The sequence below is a fragment of the Canis lupus genome, chromosome 13 (genome assembly GCF_011100685.1).
Source record: "Canis lupus familiaris isolate Mischka breed German Shepherd chromosome 13, alternate assembly UU_Cfam_GSD_1.0, whole genome shotgun sequence".
NCBI classification, from domain to species: Eukaryota; Metazoa; Chordata; class Mammalia; order Carnivora; family Canidae; genus Canis; species Canis lupus.
Genome location: NC_049234.1, coordinates 36,003,804 through 36,024,465, shown reverse-complemented (window position 1 = coordinate 36,024,465; position 20,662 = coordinate 36,003,804). Strand labels below are relative to the sequence as shown.

Here is a 20,662-nt window from a genome sequence, read left to right as displayed (position 1 = left end):
TAGAATGGGGTCAGTGTTGGCCCCTCCCAACCTCGTCTTCTGTGTAACAGATACTTTTAAAGAGCCTTTTGCTAATTTGAAACAAACTCACAGAATATGCCATGCACATAAAATTTCATAAACTCTCAGTATGTCAGTGCACAGCACAGAGACAGGCAGACGTTACAGGTGAGTCAGAGCTTAGTACTTTGTATGTTCATCTGAGAGAGGGCAACCGGAAGTAACCCCTTGCAAGTAGTATAGGAAAGTGACAAGAGGAAGGAGCTATGTGACTGACCTTGGGATCATGTCAGAATGAGGCAGAAACACAGTGTGGTTAAAAAAGGGAACACAATAATTTCCATGACTTAAATTTCTCATTGTGCTTTGGAAATAACTTTTTTCATTAACAGATGGCAATAATAGGAATACTTTAATATAATCATTCAGTGAGACTAGTTGAGATGTCCCTCACTTCATGCATCAGCAGCTTAATCACATTTGACTCCTGGTCTGCTAGAAGGACTCTCATCTCGTCAGTTACAGATGTGTGTGCTCGGGGTCAGCAGCTCAAACACCAAACAAGCATTGCCCCCTGTAATGTCGTTTCTGAAAATGGTGAGCAACTCAGCATCCAACAATAGCAAAGTCAGTATTCTCAAAATTACCCATAAGTTGCATTCCTGGAAAATTGAGTGCAGAGCATACTTTGTTTTTTAAAATAGACTTGGGTTCAGGACAACTGGGTGGCTCAGTGGTTGAGCGACTGACTTCGGCTCAGATTGTGACCCCGGGGTCCTAGGATCGAGTCCAGCATTGGGGTCCCTGCAGGAAGCCTGCTTCTCCCTCTGCCTGTGTCTCAGCCTCTCTCTCCATGTCTCTCATGAATAAATAAATAAAATCTTAAAAAAAAATAGACTTGAGTTCTAGAATAGGATTTTTCACCAATATGAACACCTGGACAGTTGAACGCTGTTCAGTACCCAGGACAGTTTTCATTGTGAGGGAATTTCCTGTGCTTTATGTGGCATCTCACAGCCCTGGTCCCCATTTAAATTCCTCATTCTTTGGCCACCCAAAACAACCCTCTGGAGCATGATTCTGCCCCTGTAAGACTAGAGTGCATCCAGTCAGGATGAGCTCATGATGAGAAATTAGGCCCAGGAGGCAGGCAGAGGGAGGACCATGTGGGTGTTTGCTTCCTTTTGCAGGCATCATACCTGTTTAACAGGGGACTGTCAGACCTGACTTACACTTTCAGGTACCTCCCTGGCTTCCAGGTAGTGGGGAGCGGGGGGAGATTAACGGAGGCACAGATCAAGGGAAACAGCTGCAGGGTTGATGGTCTAAGCAGGATACCAAATGGCGATTGCACTAGAGTGACAGCTGGGAAGGTGGAAGGAAAACACACAGACTCCGGGTGTGGAGCTGGGCTGGGTGTGGGCGAGGGAAACAGGGGCCGGTGATAATGCCTCCGTGTTTTGGCTCAGGAACAGGGTTGAACAGCAATGCTTGTTGCTGCACTGGGGAGGCCTGGGAGGAGCAGGTGTTGAGGGCGGATCCTGTGACTGTGCTGTTCACAGGCTGTCCCCGACATCCATGTGGGGGTGTTATGTGGGTGGTTAGATACGTGTCCCAGTTCAGGGGCTGGGTGGTATTTGCTGGGCCACCAGAGCTCAGGGCAAGGATGGGGCCCAGCACAGAGTCCTGTGGCCCTTGATCACTTAGAGATGGAGTAGAGGGAGAAGCCACGGAAACTGCGGAAGACAGCCAGAGAGGTAGGAGGGAACCCCATGGGGGCAGATGACATAGAGGTGGAGAGGGGAGAGTGGGCATGGGGCTACTGTGTGCTGCTTGGAGGTCTCAGAACAGGAACGCAGAGGGTGTACCTGTTTTCCATCTCAGTGCCTCACGGAGGGCCCCTGTGCTTGAGGGCAAAGCTGTCAAGGGGTTTTCATGGGAAGGGAAGCTGGCTATGAGTCACTTTTTTTTTTTTTTTTTTTAAGATTTTATTTATTTATTAGAGAGAGCATCCACGCGTGCACAAACTAGGGCGGGGGCAGAGGGCAGAGGCAGAAGCAGACTCGGCTGAGCAGGGAGCCTGACGCAGGACTGATCCCAGGACCCTGGGATCATGACCTGAGCTGAAGGCAGATGCTCAACTGCTGAGCCCCCCAGGTGTTCCTATGAGTCACTTTCTGAACAACGATTCCAGCTCAGTCCTGGTGGCAGATTCTGGGCTGAATGGAGCATTTGGTGAGAGAGGCCAGTCCTCTCCACGCTGTAATCAGGGTAACTGTTGTGAATAAATGTGGAGGAATCAGCACAGCAAAGTGATCGTTGTCATGAAATGCTAGAAGGATAAGGGACAAATGGGCTTTTTTTTTTTTTTTTTTTTTTTGTCTTCATAAGAAGAAAAGAGTTTATTCTACTTGGAAAAATGAAGTCCCTCTTGGCTCATCTTCCTGGGAAGGGGCCTTTGGACACCTGCCAACTCCCTGGTGCCAGTGCACTCAGACTTGCCTCTAATTTAGGGAGCACTGGGAATGCTCCCAGGTCCCCCTCTCTGTGGGAGTGGGAGCAGGTTTCCACGCAGTTCCCCCCACCCCCCGAGGCCAGTGAATGAGTCAAGTCAGGGACTTTCTTCTACTTCTTTCCTTCCCTGGTGCCAGTGATTCACTGGTCCAGCTCTGACAGGTGGCGTGCTCCTGGTTGGCCATCAGGAGCACAGAGCAGGCATGTCCCTGACCTCGAAGTGAGTAGACAGTTCCTGGCGGTTCCAGGACCACTCCAGAGGAGAAGGAAACCCCACCAGGGGCTGCATGGACGAGCAGCCTCTCCCCAGACGCAGTCATTGGGGGGAAGTCCTCAGGAGAGTGGGTTGGGGTGGGCACTGCGGGAATGTCAGAGAGTACCTGGCAGGAGTCTTCTTCTGGGGTCCAAAGTGGTTGCCTTTTCCCTCTGCAGCCCACACACCTGGCTGACTTCAATCAGGTGCAGACCATTCAGTATTCAAACAGCGAAGACAAGGACAGGAAAGGAATGCTACAGTTGAAGATCGCCGGCGCCCCCGAGGTAAGAATGCGCTTTTCATGGGTTGTCAGAATCCCAGTTTTCTCTTATTACATGGTGGGTGTTCTGTTTGAAGCAGTAATGAATGTGTGCCCCCAAGAGTGGAGCAGGCGACAGGTGGAAAAGTCATTCAGGAGCATTATTGTCAAGATGGTTGAAGATTCTTGTGAATTACCAAGAACATCAGCTTCTTAGGATTATGTAAATACACAGGTACCTTCAGTAAGTGGCATCATGTCCCAGACTGCTGTACATGGCAGTCTCTGGGCTGGGTCACCGTGCTGGCAACAGGGCCATCGCCGCGGGGCTTCTGCTCTCCTGATGCTTAGCACAGGCGCCAAGAGCTACACAGTTCTCAGAACCCAGGGAAAGCAGTTCTTTGAGATACTTTGTTCCCGTTGTACAGCTGAGGAAGCCAAGTACAAGTGGCAGAGATGGGGTGGGTCCCAGAGCCCATGTTTTTAATCCTTACGTAGCATGGCACAGTCCAGACAGGGTGTCATTTGGCAAATACTGCCTCAGGTGGCCCTCTAAAAGACAGGCAAAGAATACTCACGTGTTGAGGAATCCGAACAACTTGGCACGAGTGGTCATGGTTGTGGCACACAGCATGTTTTCAGACCTCTGTCATCTGTTCCGAGATTCATACAGGGCTCTTTGGTGGCAGCAGCCTTTTCTCAGATGGATTTATCTGCCACACTCCTCACTTGTTCTTTCTGCCTTGGAAGTGGTGGCATTTCTGAGGCTTTAGGAACTGCATTTGATTCTTGGAGGTGAATAAATGAAACCCTAAAATTTGGAGACTTTATTGCCAATTAAAATTTCCTGACAGTATCTCTGTAATATTCTTGTTCAGCCCCACCATTTTCAGACTCCTCCACATGTGCGCGCGCACACACACACACACACACACACACACACAGACACCCATAACAGGTAGCTGAGTGCAGGGAAGGTGTGTTGTTTGTGGAGGAGGAGGTGAGGAATACTCAGGACAGCCCTGTGTCTGGAAGGAAAATACAGCTCTGATCATCTCCCAGATAATCTTTGATGATAAATCTTTAGTAAGTTTATCAAACTTACAGGTTTGATAGCGAAAAGAGTGATTTCTGACCTCATAGGCCGAATATCCTGTGCATGTTAAAAACAGTGACATTTTAGTAATTTTCTTTAACGTTAGAAAAATTATGATGGATAATTGATAAAAATTTACTCCATGTTTAGTTTCTAAAGTAAGCCATACTTGAAATACACCGATTCTCTAAATTCTTCCCTTAATTAGATGTGCCAGAGGGGCCAGACATTCTGGAGGGAAATATTTTTTTTACCTCCTTTAGTTCTAGAAAGTGAATCTCAGTTTAAGTGATTTTTCTGTTTTTGTCTGGGTCGCCTTCTGTCACATATTCTAGGAATAACGTCCTTAAATATCAGACTTCCTTTTTCACACCAACCTTATGACAAATCTGTGTCGCTGTCACTCTTCTCTGTTTCCAAGGGTATCTAGAGATCTGATGTCATAGCGCAGCTGCCCCTTTGATGATTGCAGAGAACAATAACGCCTCTCTCTTGGTCTTTTCCCCTTTTAGCCTCTGACAGTGACAGCGCCATCCCTAACCATCGCCGAGAATATGGCTGACTTGATAGATGGGTACTGCCGGCTGGTGAACGGGGCCACGCAGTCTTTTATCATCAGACCCCAGAAAGGTGAGGTCCTGCTTCTGCTTGAGCAGTCCCACTGGGAGCTGTTAAGCAAGCTCACTCCAACAGCCTCTGTTCCTTCTTTTAGGTGACTCTGAAGACCAACCGAGTAATTCGGGCCACTATGTCTGTGGTTGGTTTTCTGGGGAAGTGGGGTGATGTACAGCCTCTGAGCCAGGTTTGAATAGAAGAGCTTCAGGGAAATAGTGTTGGTGTTCAGGTGCTGGGTTCGAGCAACACACTAGGGTACTTTCTAGGCAACTGTCAGTGTTTGTAAATAAAATTTTCAGATTATGTTCTGGGTTGGGTTTTTTTTTTCTTTAGGTATCCTTTGTAATTCTTATTAAATAAAGTATCTTTCCTGTTTTTTCTGATAGATCTCAAAATCTTAGTGTAAAGAACAAAATTAGTTCTAAGTCATGATGTAAAATCAGTGATTAGAGTGAATAATTGTCCTAGAAACAAGGGTATATCACTTTGGAAGTGTTGTGGGTTCTTGCAAGTCCGTAAGAAGGGTGGTTTCAGAAGATTTAGATTTCTGAAATAATCAAACAGAATGTTCCCAGCAAGATAACAGCATAGTGGTAGCAGGAAAAATCTGGGCTTTAGAAATTTTATCCATTTGTGTATTGAAATCACAAGTGCCCGGTGCTGCCATCTGTAAATTGCTTGACCTTTCTGTGCCTCGGTTCTCTAGCTATAACACTCAGTGGCACCTATCTTTTATGGTTTAGGGAGGATAAATGACTTCATATACATAGAAGGCTTAGAACTGTGTCTGGCATATACAGAGGCCACAAATGTTAGCATTGTTCCCATTGCTGCTGCTAGCTGCCCTGTGATCCTGACATACTACGTGAAGTTTGACTTTGTCCTTGTCTGTAGAAAACATGGTGAGTGGGTTCATAGTGGTGCCCACAAAGCAGCCAGCTCTGTGGCTGGTAGACATAGGATCCCTTGTAGCGCTCCCCTCTGTAACCAGGACGATAACAGAGAAGTGGTCCTGAGAGGCTGAGTGCTATGTGGCCAGGCAAGCTGTCTGAAGAGGAGATAGGAGAGCAGATGATGAAGTACCGGACTCCTGGTAGACATGCAGCAGAAAGCCCAGCCTGCCCAGCAGCCGAGTGTCTTGTGTTGACAGAGTGGTTGGAGGGAGCAGTTGGGAGGGGGGTGCACTGTGAAGCAGAGGGAACATTGGAACCTTTGTTTAAAAGTTAGGATCATGATGTGCTCTGAAAACAGTAGCTGAAGCCACAGCCAGAGGCCAGTAAGTGTGGATTCTAGGATATGCCTAATCTAGGACACCTCTTTTTAACACCATGATCACACCAGTGAAACCTGTTCATTTTTATTCTAAAATATAGTGTATATTTGTACTTATAGTAACTTTCTTTTTGTGAAATACAGTAATGAAGTTGCTTTTCGAAAGCTCTAAAGGCTACTCTCAGTAAAACTGGTACAGATGTAAACTCTTGATTTTTCATATTCACCTTGCAAATATGATTTAAATGCTTTGGGAAAGTTTCTGTCTCTCAAGACTGTTTTGTCAAAGTGTTCAATGTTACATATTGCCCGTCTCCTTTTTAGTAAATTATTTTAAAAACTTTATCCTAATTTACCAAATGTTTATCAGTTTGTACACACAAAAGAAATAGCATCCAGACATTAAGCATTAAATAAGCCGCCGTTTCACTTTCAAAACTTAAACACCTTCCTGTGTTGGCTTTTAATTGGCTTTTTTTTTCTCCTTAGGGATAAACATTTTGATATCACATCTTGTGAACTGAGATGCATTACGTTCTCATGCATATGACAAGAGCACAAGTGAAAATGCTTCTCATAAAATCCTAGTAGGGTGCTGGCTCTCAGCAATTTTTTGTTGTCTTTACAGAATGAGATCCCAGAGTGGATAATTTACTTACCTTATTCTCAGTTGCAGCATATTCTTTTATTACACAGCTATTTTGTAATAGATACCTAAAGTTAGGATAAATTGCCTAATGGAAATATTACTTTAAATCAAATATTTTTAATGGATTATGTTTAATTTCGATTTTTTAGATTTTTTTTTTTTTAATTTTCATTTATTTATGATAGTCACAGAGAGAGAGAGAGAGGCAGAGACATAGGCAGAGGGAGAAGCAGGCTCCATGCACCGGGAGCCCGATGTGGGATTCGATCCCGGGTCTCCAGGATCGTGCCCTGGGCCAAAGGCAGGCGCCAAACCGCTGCGCCACCCAGGGATCCCTAATTTCGATTTTTTTGAAATTTCTAATAAATGTAAAACACGTTTCTATAATCCAGTGCACCATTTTCCTGGCACTGTGCTTTTAATAACAGTTACACATGTACCCATATGTCTTCTCTAGATTACAAACTGTTTAACAGTAAGCAGCATGTACGTGTTCTTATGTGTACCAGAGGCACCAGTTCTAAGTGATCTGTAGGTTCTCCACGTGAGCTGTGAGTATGCTCACACACACCTTATTAGATCTGTGATCTATAACAGTAACTTTGCATTTATAAAGTGCTTTTAAAGGTGGTGTTTCCTGAGATGGAAAACATAGAGCCGTAAGCAAGGGAGGTGAGTGGGGGATGGGGTAGCTGGGTGACGGGCACTGAAGAGAGCACTTGATGGGATGAGCACTGGGTGTTATACTGTATGTTGGCAAATTGAATTTAAATAATAAATAGCCACAAGCAAGATGTCTTGAACTGAGTTCCACCAGAGTTGCTGAGTGGCCTTGGAGCTTTCTGTGGGGCCTCAGCTTACCTATGCCTTACCCACAAGCTCAGTGGCAGATTTTCAATTTTAGCAAAATTTTTCTCAGAGGAAAGAATTATGCAAATTAGTATAGGGTCATAATTTCTCATTCCTCAGGAGATTTCCTGTATGCAGTATGATGATAAGCCTGTGCCTATGAGGGAGGGGGTACATGCTTCTAAGACATCATGACCCACAGCGTACAAAGAACAGAAATGACAGATTTGGTTATGTAAATGAGAAAGCACTTCTTTCAGTAAAGAAACATTTTTTAAAGCTGAGGTACGGGAGGGATACAGACAACAAAGAATTAAAATTCTTTTTTCTCACATGTTCTTCTAGCTCGTTAAGACAAGCCAGTATGAAAATAGGCTCCCTACAGAAGAGCAGACGTGCAAATGTCCCGCAAGCATTGGCCGCCAGCAATGATAGGTAGCATTTTGTGGTCTGAGTTAGGTGAAGTGAGTGATCTTTCCTTCCTTTCTTGGAAGGGCTTGGAAGATAGGCTCTCACACTTTGTTGGTGTCTGTGTAAGTTGTCGGAGGCCAGCAGAGCGGTGGTGCCCTGCCTGTTGTCCCCCCTCCTAGAAATCCTCCTGAAGAACCAGACAGACACAGGATGTTCACTCTGCACTATTTGTAAGAGCTCCAAACCAGGACCAGACTAGGCGTCCACACAGTGGGAAGTAATCACTAGTGAGGGAGCATGCACCCCTGAGGGAGTACTCCACGGCTGTGGAAAACCATGAGGGGGCGCTCTTTTGTGCTGAAAGCCTACATGTGTGTACATACATATATATGTAGCTAAACCTGTGTGTGTGTGTTCGCACATGTAAAAGGAGTGTGGAAATGTGGGCAACTAAGAGACCACCGTGGACAGGGAGTACTCCTGGGGAGGTGGAGATGTGTCTGAAGCAGAGGGGAGCCTTCGGCTTTTCCACTTCCTTTCCACGTTATGTACTTTTAGGACTTAGATTTGTTGCAAGGAATCTGCATTGTTTAATTTGAAAAACAGATTAAAACTTTTATCCAGAAGTTAAAAGTCAGATGTAGGTTAATACAAAGGGATTTATTCCGGAAATAAGATACCTACTGTGGGAATGGTACAAGAAGTTGTATGGTAGGCATTTGGCTTATACCTTTAAAGGAATGTTAAGAATTAATACCTAGAATCGGGCCTTTCAGTTGGTGAGTACTGAGTTTTTATAACTCTCCTGCTGTGTGTTGCCATTTTACTCAGTGATCTGTAACTCTCTTGCTTCCTGAAAATGTACTCTCCTAAGATCCTTCAGTTGTTAGTTCTTTTACAACCTTCCGCTCCTGCCCAGCTGCTGGGAAGGCTCTTAGCCAAGTGTTTATTAACTGAGCTCTTTCTCTCCAAGGAAGCAGACATTGCCACAAAGAGTGCAGACAGCTAGTGGCCACACTAGTGTGTCACTTAAAGGCCGTTATTAACTGACGGTGGTGGGTGTGGGCAAGATGTGGACCTAGCATTCATGGGTGGTCAACTAATGATAGGATTTTCTAGTAACTCCACGTTTGGGTATAGCTTGGCTTATTTTGCTTGAAATTTGGATGTCTAAAAGAGAGGAAATTTCAATGGAATTGCTGTAGTGCATTGGGCATTACCCAGTAGTTGTATCTATTCTGTGTTACTCACGCCTTGCCACTGTCCCTGCAAATCAGGCAGTCTGATTTCTGTTTATAGGTCAATAAACAGTTGTTCAGAATCACTCGTGTGGGGTCCAAGGCTGATTCAGTTCTTCATTTACCAAGTGGTGGTCTGTGAACTTTCTGAGTGCAGGGGACCCTGCTGAGTGTTAGAGACACCTGTGTGCAGGTTAAGTCTAACCTCCACGAGTCTGATACATGGAAGTGCCCTGTAATGAGGCAGAAGCACAGCAGGGCCAACCAGAGCCACCTGGGCTGCCACAGGAAGGGCTCCTCAGAGTTCAAATTGTGCTTGGATGGAGCTTTGGTTTTTAAAGAATATGTCATTTATTTACTTATTTTTAAGTTTTAGGTAGTAAACATACAATGCAGTGTTGGTTTCTGGAGTAGAATTCAGTGAGTCATCACTTCTATACAATACCCAGTACTCATCACAAGTCCCTCCCCCCCCCCCAGGTCCCCATCCCCCATCTAGCCCATCCCGCACCAAATTGAGCTTTGAGAAATTGAGGAATGGTGCTTCTACCAGAAGGAAGAGCATCTTTCAAGGGTTGAAATGTGTGAAGGCAGCATGATGTGTTCAGGAAAATATGATGTGCAGCCACATAGGACCAGGGAACAGTAGAGAATGAGACTGGGGAGACAGGACACAGGTAACTTCTGGGAGCAAGGAGCTCTTGGGGCTGAGTTCTAGGGCAAGTGCAAGGAGCAGGATTCTAGACAACAATTGTGACTGCAGTGGGTGACACCAGTGGGCTGCCTGGGAAGGCAGCAGAGAGATGGGTGATGGGTGGGCAAACACCCCGAAGTGGGAGATGGGGTGGGGTTGTGTGCCTGCAGGAATGCAACAGTGCTCTGTGGGTTAAGCAGATGTGCTTAAATTTCATCTCAAAAGTCATTGACTCTTGATCTCAGAGTTGTGAATTCGAGCCCCACATTGGGTATAGAGATTACTTAAAAATAAAATCTTAAAAAAAAAGAAAAAAAGCCGATGAGCGACACTACAATTTTAAGCAAGGGAATGACTTGATGAGTTTGTACTGGGGGGAGATTATCCTGGTACTGACTTTTAGCTCAGGGATGGATTAGAAGAGAGGATCATTAGGGGCCTGTTAGATTTAGACAGATGAAAGACATTGACCTGGGGGCTCTGAGCTTCCTTCGAAGCTACTTCTCAGAAGGAGGTGGGGACAGTGCGTCTCCCCCACCCACCCACCAAACCAAGTCCTACACTTTGCTATGATGAGACCAACAGGAGCCAGTGCCCCGAGCGACGAGCCCATCGCCGTCCGAGTGGGAGGTGACCCCTCGGCTGCTCTGCTGCATCGATCCCTCTGCTTCCACACATCCCAAGGACTTGGTTTTCTTGTATTGGTGTTTCTTGGACAAGCTTTGATGTCACGAGTGAGCGTTTTTATCAAAGTACAAAATGTCCGGTCCTTTGGTTTAAAGGAATGTTGACTTTGACCATAAGAGATCCTTCATCTTTCAGAGTCTCCTGGGAGAGATGTCTTTCACTAGTTTGTCACCTTGGGGCTTTGTTGTGATTGGGCAGTACCTTTAAAACAACGCACACCCCCCGTCAGTTCATGTGGGTTGTAAATACTGAAACTGAACCGTGAAAGCCTAAGATACACAGTGTGATGACCTCCTTATTAAAGGGTTATTGCTGAAATCTGGACTCAGACTTACCCTCGTTCTCTGATTTCTACACATAACCTTTTCAAAAGAAATAGGGACCTCATCTCTCTCTCTCTCTCTTTTTCTCCAGAAGGTGAACGGGCTTTGCCATCGATACCAAAGTAAGTGCTACTTTGTGCATTTTGTTACTTTGTGCATTTTGTTACAGTGTTAGAAACTGTAAGGAAATCATCATGCTTTCTTTTCCATTTGCCTGAATAATCAAATTTCTGTGTACACAACTAGGGAAGTAGAAAATAAGTATTTCCAAAAAGAAGTCAAATCAATTGTAAATCATGTTACATATTTAGTTTTAACCAAAAGTTTAAGGTGGGCAGCTGGAAGACTGTCCTAGTGATAGCACCAGGGAGACCTATTGGTAGTTTATAGTCAGCACTCACCTTTATAAGAACCTGAGAAGTGGTGCCATTCTGGCCATTTTATAAGTGAGAAAAGTAAACATAAGTTATTTATGTTCATTTTTTAAATTATGTCATGAATTTCATAGTATATGTGTTGATCTATATGATTAAAAAGAATTGAACAGTGATGCCAGAAAAACTTAATAACTGCTCTGTTGTCAGCCAATGTGCTAAGGCCTGGGGATCTAATGAAAGTTAAAATTCAGAGATGTAGACATGTCGGTAACTAAGCATCACATCTGAGTGCTGAGTGCTTCCAGGTTGGAACAGAGTCTCCTGGCACCTGCAGGCATTTCTGCTGCTCTGCATGTAAATGCCAGCATCAGTGGGCCGGGGGGCCTGACCCCAGCCACTGACCCCTGCAAACCCCTCCAGGCTTGCTTAATCACGACTCGCATTCATCTTCAGCTTTGTTGAACTTCTGAACTTCTTTTAGTTACTGGAGTAAACTGTCCTTTTTTCACCTCTAGGCCATTGTAAATGCTGTTCCTTCACAGGCCCCACCCTTCCCCCAGCCTCCTTGACCTCGCTTAGCCCCTGCTCATCTTTCTAGGCTCATCCTGCATCACTTTCTCTAGAAAACTTCCATGCTCTGCTAGTCCTGGAGAGCAGCTCCGTGTGCTTCCCCATAATACTTTTTCCTTGCCGGAGTACTTATCACACTTTTAAAAACTGCCTCTTTGTTGATCCACACCCCCATGGCCTCGTGGATGGCCAGGTTCCATGTGGCATTATAGACCTGGCCTGCGGTCTATCTGGCATGTGGGAGGTGCACAGTAGCTGTGCAGGTGAGTGGAGGGATGGGTGAAAGCAACTTTCTTTCAGCTTTCAGGCAGTGTGTTTTACAAACTCAATAATATTTAGTAGATATTTATTAATGTCCCACATTAGGCCTGGAGCTAATGCCTAGAATATCTGTAACTGTAGAAAGTCCATAAGCGATGACTTTGAAGATTGAAATATGCAGAGTCATAAACACAGATATAAAAGTAGATGAGGAAGGTAGTAGGGTAGAAAAGGTAACATGCTAGAAACAGTGAATAAAAAACAAACTTTAAAAGAGTGGCATTGCCACAAATCATAGAGCAGCAGACACTGTGGCCGCTATTGATTGGAGAGTGGTGAGATCCACGCAGTGGTGATCTGCAGCAGCACCCGGAGACGCGGCGTGGGAGAGGAAGAGCCCACCGTGTGGGCAGCATGACTTGGACGCAAACAGTCCGACCTGCTGTCGGGAGCCTGCACGCCGTCTTCCCACTGCATGTGCTGCAGAGAGTTGTCGGGAGTCACGTAGCTGCGGTGGAGGAGAAAACGGCAAAACGGATTTGTCACACTGCAGCTCTGGTTCAACTTCAGAGATCTCAGATAATGTAGAGAACTCAGCAAGAGGAACTCGGTCCCATGGCTTTATGCTGTGATCACTGATCATAGAGGGCGCACAGCTGCATACTGAATCTTCCCTGTTCTCAAGAGGAATCTACTCTTCAGTTCTGGTATTTCCTGGTGTCTGTTCTGTGTACTAGATCCATCTTCTGTTCATACTTCTAGAGCACATGCTTACGTATCTGGGAGAAGTTTTCTTCTATAAAAACATCAAAGTCAATAAAATAAAATAAATAAAATAAAATAAAATAAAATAAAATAAAATAAAATAAAATAAAATAAAATAAATAAAAAAAATAAAATAAAATAAAATAAAATAAAATAAAAAAAATAAAATAAAAAAAATAAAAAAAATAAAAAAAATAAAAAATAAAAATAAAAAATAAAATAATAAAATAAATATAAAAACATCAAAGTCCCTTTGGACTCTAAAGAGTCTGGGGTTCCTTTCCTTTCTCTCTGTTTTGTGCTTTCCAAAAATTTAAAACTGAACCATCATGGTATTTTTTAAATGTCAGACTTTTGGCGAAAATTCTGTGTAGGTAAATATGTAAAACACACCTGTTGTTGAGCCAGTGGGTGGGTTGTTTGTTTTTTTTGTTTTGTTTTGTTTTGTTTTTTTCAGATTTTATGTATTTATACATGAGGGACGCACAGAGAGAGGCAGAGATATAGGCAGAGGGAGAAGCAGGCTCCCTTTGGGGAGCCCCATGTAGGACTCAATCCCAGGACCCTGGGATCACTACCTGAGCCGAAGGCAGATGCTCAACCACTGAGCCACCCAGGCGACCCTTATTGAGCTATTTAGTGAAACAAGTAATCAGATCATTAGGCTTACATTTTTTTTTTCAGTCTGTAAATAATAAAAATAGGTATTAATGTCCTGCCTGCTTTTTCAAATGCTCTAAATTTAAGAAGGATCAGTTATACTCCAGTTTTTCAAATTTTGTTTCAGAGTGGAAGTTTCAGTTCCAGGTGGTTCTTTTCCCTCTGCCTTATATGTTTAGAGCAATCCCTTGCTGTATAGCATTGAAATGTAAAATTCAGTCTGACCCACATACCCACTGAGTGGTGGGTGGTACTTTAGGGCCAAAGCTCCTGTCACGAGTGGCTCTCAGAGCAGCTCAGAGGTCCTTCACTTGCCAGTCTTCATTCCCACTGTTAATACAGGAAAGCAGTCTGATTATTTTAAGTGCCTCAGGTTGTAAAGTTTAATATTTTAAAAATCATCCTCTAAAGTGTGTGGTCTCCGTGGGAAATGGCATGGTCCTAACTATAGGCACTTCCTGTTTGTAAGCACAGCGCTCACAGCTTTGCTCATGTCTGTTTCAGGCTGGCCAACAGCGAGAAGCAAGGCGTGCGGACACACGCGGTCTCCGTGTCAGGTGAGAGGCTCCACCTGGAAAGCCCCGGACAGTGGGCTGCCAGGCAGAAATGTTCACAGTGCTGTAGAAGGAGTGGGCTCTTACTTGTGATTGCTCTCTCTAGAACAGCTTAGGAAGCCAAGCAGTCTGACTACCCAAAGCTCCATAGTTTTAACATCATTAAATAGGTTTAAATATGGCTCACAGATTTGTAGATGAGACATGTATAATACCAGATTACTTCCAAGACTGTATGGAATTCCAAGTTATTTTTCAGTTTTAATGTCATGTTGATCATATTTAGAGTGAACATTTTTACTTTTGAACTTGCCATTATAATTTATCTTTGTAATTTAGAACATTAACAGTATATACTTTGTGTATGTATTGAGTTCAGGAAATGCAAAATGTTTTTAAATGGTTTTTGTCTTTCACAATATCAAGTGGTGTTCAAATATTACTTTTTTAAAGAGATAACAGTTAAGATACTGGCACAAGCAGTATGGTAACTATTTTTTTTCTCTGGTGTCATGAGTACAGTGTGCTTTCCTTGGTATGTTTTCAAAAACTATGTGCCTTTTTTCCCCCCATTTAAAATGTGGGAAATAGAGGAAAATGGGAACGGGAAGCATCTTCTGTGGCCCCAAGGTTGGTGTCTTTTACATGTACACACAGATATGCATGTGTGTGCACGTGTGAACGCATACCACACACATATGCATGCATGTGCACATTCATATACACACATGCATACATGTGCATCAGTCTGTTCTGGGCTCTGTGGTACCTTTCTATAACAGTAGCTTCCTAATAGCTCCAGTGTCTGATAATCTGACTCAGAAGAAACCTAATTGCTATAGTTTGATTTCCCTTGAGTTAATTTTTCCTGAAATTTAGTTTTGTGCTTTTGCCTAGTTGATGACTATATTCTCTCTTAGTGTTCAGCAGACAAATGTGACTGCTTATTTTTTATTGTGCACAAATCCCGCAAGCATCTCTCAAGAAGTGTCTGTTCACACCTTTATACTTTATACGGCAAAGATGCTCTAGCGATGAGCGGTGTGACGGACGTCAGAGCACTGCTGTGCAAGGAATCAGGGGCCGCTTCCTGACCAGGTGCAGGACGTTTTGGTACTCGATCTTGTACGGTTGGCTGGCATTAGATGCCTGGTGGGCTGCGGGGTTACTGACGTGTTCTGCAATAGGAGTCCATCGTGAGGGTGTGCTCCCTCCACCCATGGGCTCTCCTAACCTGATGGTGGCACCGAGGCACTACCTAGTGCTTGGCATTTGCCTTGTTGGGCCCATCCCTTGTTCAGGCCAGATTTTGGGGCCTGAGAGATTAGGCAGATGTAAACCAGGCCCTCAGGGGGTTTCTAATCTTTTTGTTGGAGAGACAAAAGCCACCCTGTGGTGAAGGATCCTCTCTCTGAGCAGGCCTGGGGCGCCCCAGGACAGCCTGCTGTGTGCTGTGTAGGACAGGTGAGACTGGGGCCAGCTCTGTGCGACTTGCAGAGCTCCGCGGCACCATCCTGCGACCCACAGGTGGCTTCACAAGTGAGCCCCGGGGAGTGCCCCTCTGCGCCCAGGTCTCACACTGAGCAGAGCACAGAGGTGCCCTGTTAGGTGCGTCGGGACTCTGCAGCTCACATGAAATAAAATTAGGTCCTCAGAGACCTGTCCCATCTTGCTCCTTCTCCTGTTTCCGTAACTCTCTTCAAATCGGTGTCCTCACTGCTTCAGGCTTTGAACCTGAATTTTTAGCAGCTGATCATCCTTGATCATCTGGGTTTTATGTCTCCCTACCACCCATCCTTTACCATCCTGCTGTCACTGTTCTCCCTAGCGATCCTATAGCCAGCGATCCTATAGGATCCTATAGTGATCATATAGCTGACCCTCAGTCCCTTCTCCATGTTTAATTAATTGGATTGCCCTCCTATGTATATCATTTCAATAGGCAGCTCTCTGATCAGAGACTTTGAGTTACAAAGTTTAGGTTCCATAGCTCAGCCCTGAGAAGCCTGCCCCCCCACTCCCACATACACACACACACACACACACACACACACACACACACAGGCACTCAGCCTCAGAAAGAAGCAGGGACCTCTCCCCCTCCACCCATCTTCTTACTTACTGTCCCTCAGCTTGCTTGAGCTATTCCTTCGGCCGGGACATTGTTGTCATCATCATGTGTTGAAGTCTTTCATTCTTACAATGACTGTTTCTTGCATGGCTGTCACTTCGGTGATTTACAGGTAAAGGAGAGCATTCCATGTTTGGGGGATATTTAGCAACACCAACAATGTTGACCCTTAGTCATCTCACCTACTACTTACTCACTTCAGTGAATTGGGCTAACAGGTGTGGTTTATTTAAATCTTTCTCAAAGACTGTAACATAACATCCGGCCAGCCAGGAGCCTGCCTCACGCTTAATCCAGAAGCTGTTACATTGATACCTAGAAAACCAATACTGTTGCTAAACCCTGAGAACTTGTCTTAGCCAGGCAGGGTGGAAACCCTGCACACCATGTGGGTGTGATACTGGCACACCGAGGGACAGATCCAGCTGCCCTGAGCCCTGCAGACTCTATCTGCTGCCCCCACAGTGAGCCCATTCTCTTTCTCCCAGCTCCTGGGGTGAGGCTGCAGTCCAGTGGCTTGCCAGCCATGAGTGCATGCTTTCCTGTTAATGCTCCATCTCATTGAACCCCTTAGTGAGCCTTGCGAGATGAATATTATTCCAGTTTTACATTTTCCACTTGGCAGCAAATACTATGTGCAGGCACTGATCTGGGTGCTGGGGTGTGAAAGTGAAAACAAGGCCCAGAGTTGACATTCTGTATAGGAAACAAACCAGAGACACTGGATTAAAACCAAGCAGGTAAATCAAGAGCAGTAAGGAGGAGGCTATTTAAAATTGTGGTCAAGGGGTCAAGCCAGCCTGGCTGGCTCAGTCAGTGGAGTGTGTGACTCTTGATCTTGGGTTCATAAGTTGGAGCCCTACATTGCAGGTAGAGATTTCTTTAATAAGTAATTAAATAAAATTGTGGTCAAGAAAAGTATCTCTGAGCAGGTAATGTGTGGGCAGGTAACTGAGTGAAGTGAGAGATGGAGCTGTGCAGATGGGGAGTGCAGAGCCCCAGGCCCTGGAGCAGGAGCTTGGCCAATGCAGCGGCAGCCAAAGTCACAGGGAACAGGGAGAGAGGCCAGGAGATGCAAAAGGCACAGCAGTCAAGACTCGGGATCTTGGCCCAGGTCCCACACGGCGAGGAGGTAACCGGCCTCTCCTTAGTGTCAGAATGGTTTCACGGAGTTGAAACCTTCACATGCCTTAGATGTGATCTGGTTCAGTCTCTACAACAACCTTACAGGGTCTCTTACATCCGCGTTTCACAGATCAGAGGGGAGAAATTCAGAAAGTAAACAAATGTGTTAGTGTCACATTTGACATTGCTGGAGGTAGGACTGGAACTTGGGTCATTATTGCTGCTAGGCTAAACTGTCTTTCAGTGCCAGTCTAGAGGAGTTTCCCCCGAGTACAGATGAAACAGACTTGGAGGTGGAGAAAGTGGAACTTGTCTGACCGCCCTGTTTCTGAAAAGTTCTCACCTGCTCTTCAAGACCAGATTTAGATGTCACCACCTCCTAGAAGCCTTCCTGGACTACTCTAGGACTGTTCCTCATCTCAGAATATTCTAGCCCAAAGTGCATCTTTCTGTTATGGAAAGTCTTTTTTCTTTTTTTTTAATATTTTTTATTTATTCCTGAGAGACACACAGAGAGAGGCAGAGACACAGGCAGAGGGAGAAGCAGGCTCCCTGTGGAGAGTCTGAGGTGGGACTTGATCCCGGGACTCCAGGATCACACCCTGAGCCAAAGGCAGATATATGCCCAACAGCTGAGCCACCCAGGGGTCCTTCTTTATTTTTTTAAAGATTTTATGTATTTACTCATGAAAGACAGAGGCAGAGATATAGGCAGAGGGAGAAGCAGGTTCCCCACAGGGATCCCTGGACCCTAGAATCATGCCCTGAGCTGAAGGCAGACACTCAACTGCAGAGCCACCCAGGCGTCCTGTCATGGAATATCTCTAGAGAGTCTCTACAAACCATCTTGACCCCTGGACCATGCTCTATCAATAAGAAAAGACATGTTCTGTCTGTCTGCTTATTGATTGGGACATTAGTACTTAGTAACTATTTTTAGGTGAGTCAAGGGATGCCTGAGCAAGGTTTGGAGACAGGCCGGGACTTAGGAATGCAGTTCCAGGAGCAGGAGCGGAAGGTAGAAAGGCAGAACACTCAGAGCTTGCAGGGACATGAGAGTCATTGGGCTCTCGGATGATTGCCCGTAAGCTCATCACTGTGAATTGTTCTAGATGCTTTCTGTGGAGGTTTTGGGCAAAAGGCATGGAAGCTCACCAACAGGAAGAGTAGGTTCTAGATAACTTAAGACCATTTTCAACTCTTGACGGGTCCCTAGATGGGAAATAAAGCAGAATCCTGACTTTCAGGGGAGGTACGAGGCACTCATTTGTATTTTGTTCCAAAGTAAATGTCATTACTTGATCATTTTCATTAAGGTCACAGTTATAACACATGTTGAATATATGAAAGTTTATGTTTGAAATCTAGACAAAGTTTCCCTACAAAAATAAATGTAACATTGAGAGATTTAAAGAATGACAGCACTTTCACTGGGCACATTATTCTAAGGGCCTAAAGTAATTTTCTTAGCCTTATAAGTTTTTAGGAAACATGCATATTACAGAGCTCAGTTAGAACTCAGAACCAAGAGGCCTGTGCTTGCAGGGAGGGGTATGGCCTGCATCTGGGACAGGGCTTGAGGGGTGAGTGTGAGTGTGTGTGTGTGTGTGTGTGTGTGTGTGTGTAAATCCTTCAGGAACACAGATATTTCCAAGGAAGAGCAGTGAATAAAACTGAATTTTAAATCTTTTGAAGATATAAACTCTGTTTTTTTTTGTTTGGTTGGTTTTTGTGTTTTAGGGTTTTTTGGTTCATTTTTTAATAACCAAGCCATAGGGATGCCTGCATGGCTCCGAGTTTGAGCGTCTGCCTTCGGCTCAGGGCATGATCCCAGGGTCCTGGGATCAAGTCCCACATTGGGCTCCCTACAGGAGAGCTGCCTGCATCTCCCTCTGCCTGTGTCTCTGCCTCTCTCTGTGTATCTCATAAATAAATAAAATCTTTAAAACAAAACAAGCCATAAAACCTTAGTATGACCAGAAGTACAGGGCCACATGTGATGATGATGCTACCACATTATAAGCAGGGCTCCTGTTGAATATTTGGATTATATGAAATAGGATCAGAGATTGTGAAACATCTTTCTCTTTTGTACCTCTGCCACGAAAACCAATGTAGTGACCTTTTTCTGTCAGAAATGTTTGGTTTGATGGTTTCTGCTGAGCCCTATATAATGGCATTTTTTCAGCATTTATTGCAATTTTAGAAATTTTAACTTCGTAACAGAGTCTTTTGGTTTAGTTGTTAATCATGCATCGTCAATATTTCCTTGACTACTTTGACATTTTTCAGGTCAGTGACTAAAAATTATTCTAAACTAAAATATATTTAACAAAATAAAGGGTTTTTTTTCACCTGCTTCATTATAAATTTTACAATTCACTTATATATGCAAAAGCAGTTTGTAAATTGTAAAGCTCTGTAAAATACAAGGTGGTATGTACATAGTCCATAGTAATTATTTCACTTTTCCTCTTTTTCCCATGGCTTCTGAAATACCAGGTCTGTGATTCATTGGTTACTGTGCCATGGCCTTTAAACATAAGCAGGTATTTATATGTGAATAAGGCCCAGAGATGATGTGTGGCATGTTTTCGTGCGTTGTCTTATTTAAACCTCAGGACACTCTTCCTCATATTGTTCCCACTTTACAGGTAGGAAATTAAGACTCACAGTTGAGGTGGCTTGGCCTGGTTCACAGAGTAATAGAAAGCCTGATGAAAATTCATGTCTTAGACTCCAGAACCCCCGGGTTTTTTTTTTTTTTTTTTATTGTAGACCACACCCTATCGTTCAGAGGCTCAGTGGTTTTCATATGTAGAAGGGAGGACTGGTTTGGAAGAGTCTGAAGGCATGGCATTGTTTATTCCTCCATTTGTCAAGAACAGCATAGTCCTGACTCCTTTCTGACACTCTTCTGCTAAAATTCAAAAATCTGCCCTCTACTCAAGTTTGAAAGAGTTTCCTTTGTCTCGTTTACATGGTAGCTTCAGTTTTGATAGTGCTGTGATTTACAGGGTAGTCTCTGTCTATTGCTGAAAGCTTGGTTTTAACAGTAGCTTTTGGGAAAAATTTTCAGTGCCCTAATTTAGAGTATTAGCACCTAGTAGATACAAAGTTAATTTTTGTTAATTAAGTGCTCAGTGACATAATTTAATCAAATCACTGCTGATTATTTTTATGTGTAGGAAGTGTACGGGTTGGATGTCATTGACTTAGTTCTAGTCCCTGGCTTACTGGAAATTCTGATTTCTACGATCACGATAGGGTTCTAAAATCAGTCTTACGTTAGGAGAGACTTTTAGCCATGGAGAGGTTCACAGTTGTGTCTCCCTGGGTATGGTCAGGACTGGCTG

General features: G+C 44.3%; 1 protein-coding gene across 16 annotated transcripts in view; it reads left to right on the top strand.

Annotated features, from left to right (window-relative positions):
• The window catches only part of PTK2 (protein tyrosine kinase 2), a 266,181-nt gene that overhangs the window by 158,831 nt on the left and 86,688 nt on the right, over nucleotides 1–20,662 (top strand). For 8 of the 16 annotated variants that reach the window (XM_038555624.1, XM_038555618.1, XM_038555615.1 and 5 more), the window contains 5 exons: nucleotides 2,947–3,054; nucleotides 4,638–4,755; nucleotides 10,955–10,985; nucleotides 14,001–14,053; nucleotides 14,642–14,680. In XM_038555624.1, the coding sequence (XP_038411552.1) occupies nucleotides 2,947–3,054; nucleotides 4,638–4,755; nucleotides 10,955–10,985; nucleotides 14,001–14,053; nucleotides 14,642–14,680 (349 nt within the window). Of the gene's footprint in view, nucleotides 1–1,601; nucleotides 1,758–2,946; nucleotides 3,055–4,637; nucleotides 4,756–10,954; nucleotides 10,986–14,000; nucleotides 14,054–14,641; nucleotides 14,681–20,662 lie in introns of those variants that run through there. The other 8 variants (XM_038555623.1, XM_038555622.1, XM_038555619.1 and 5 more) reach the window with 2 other exon arrangements.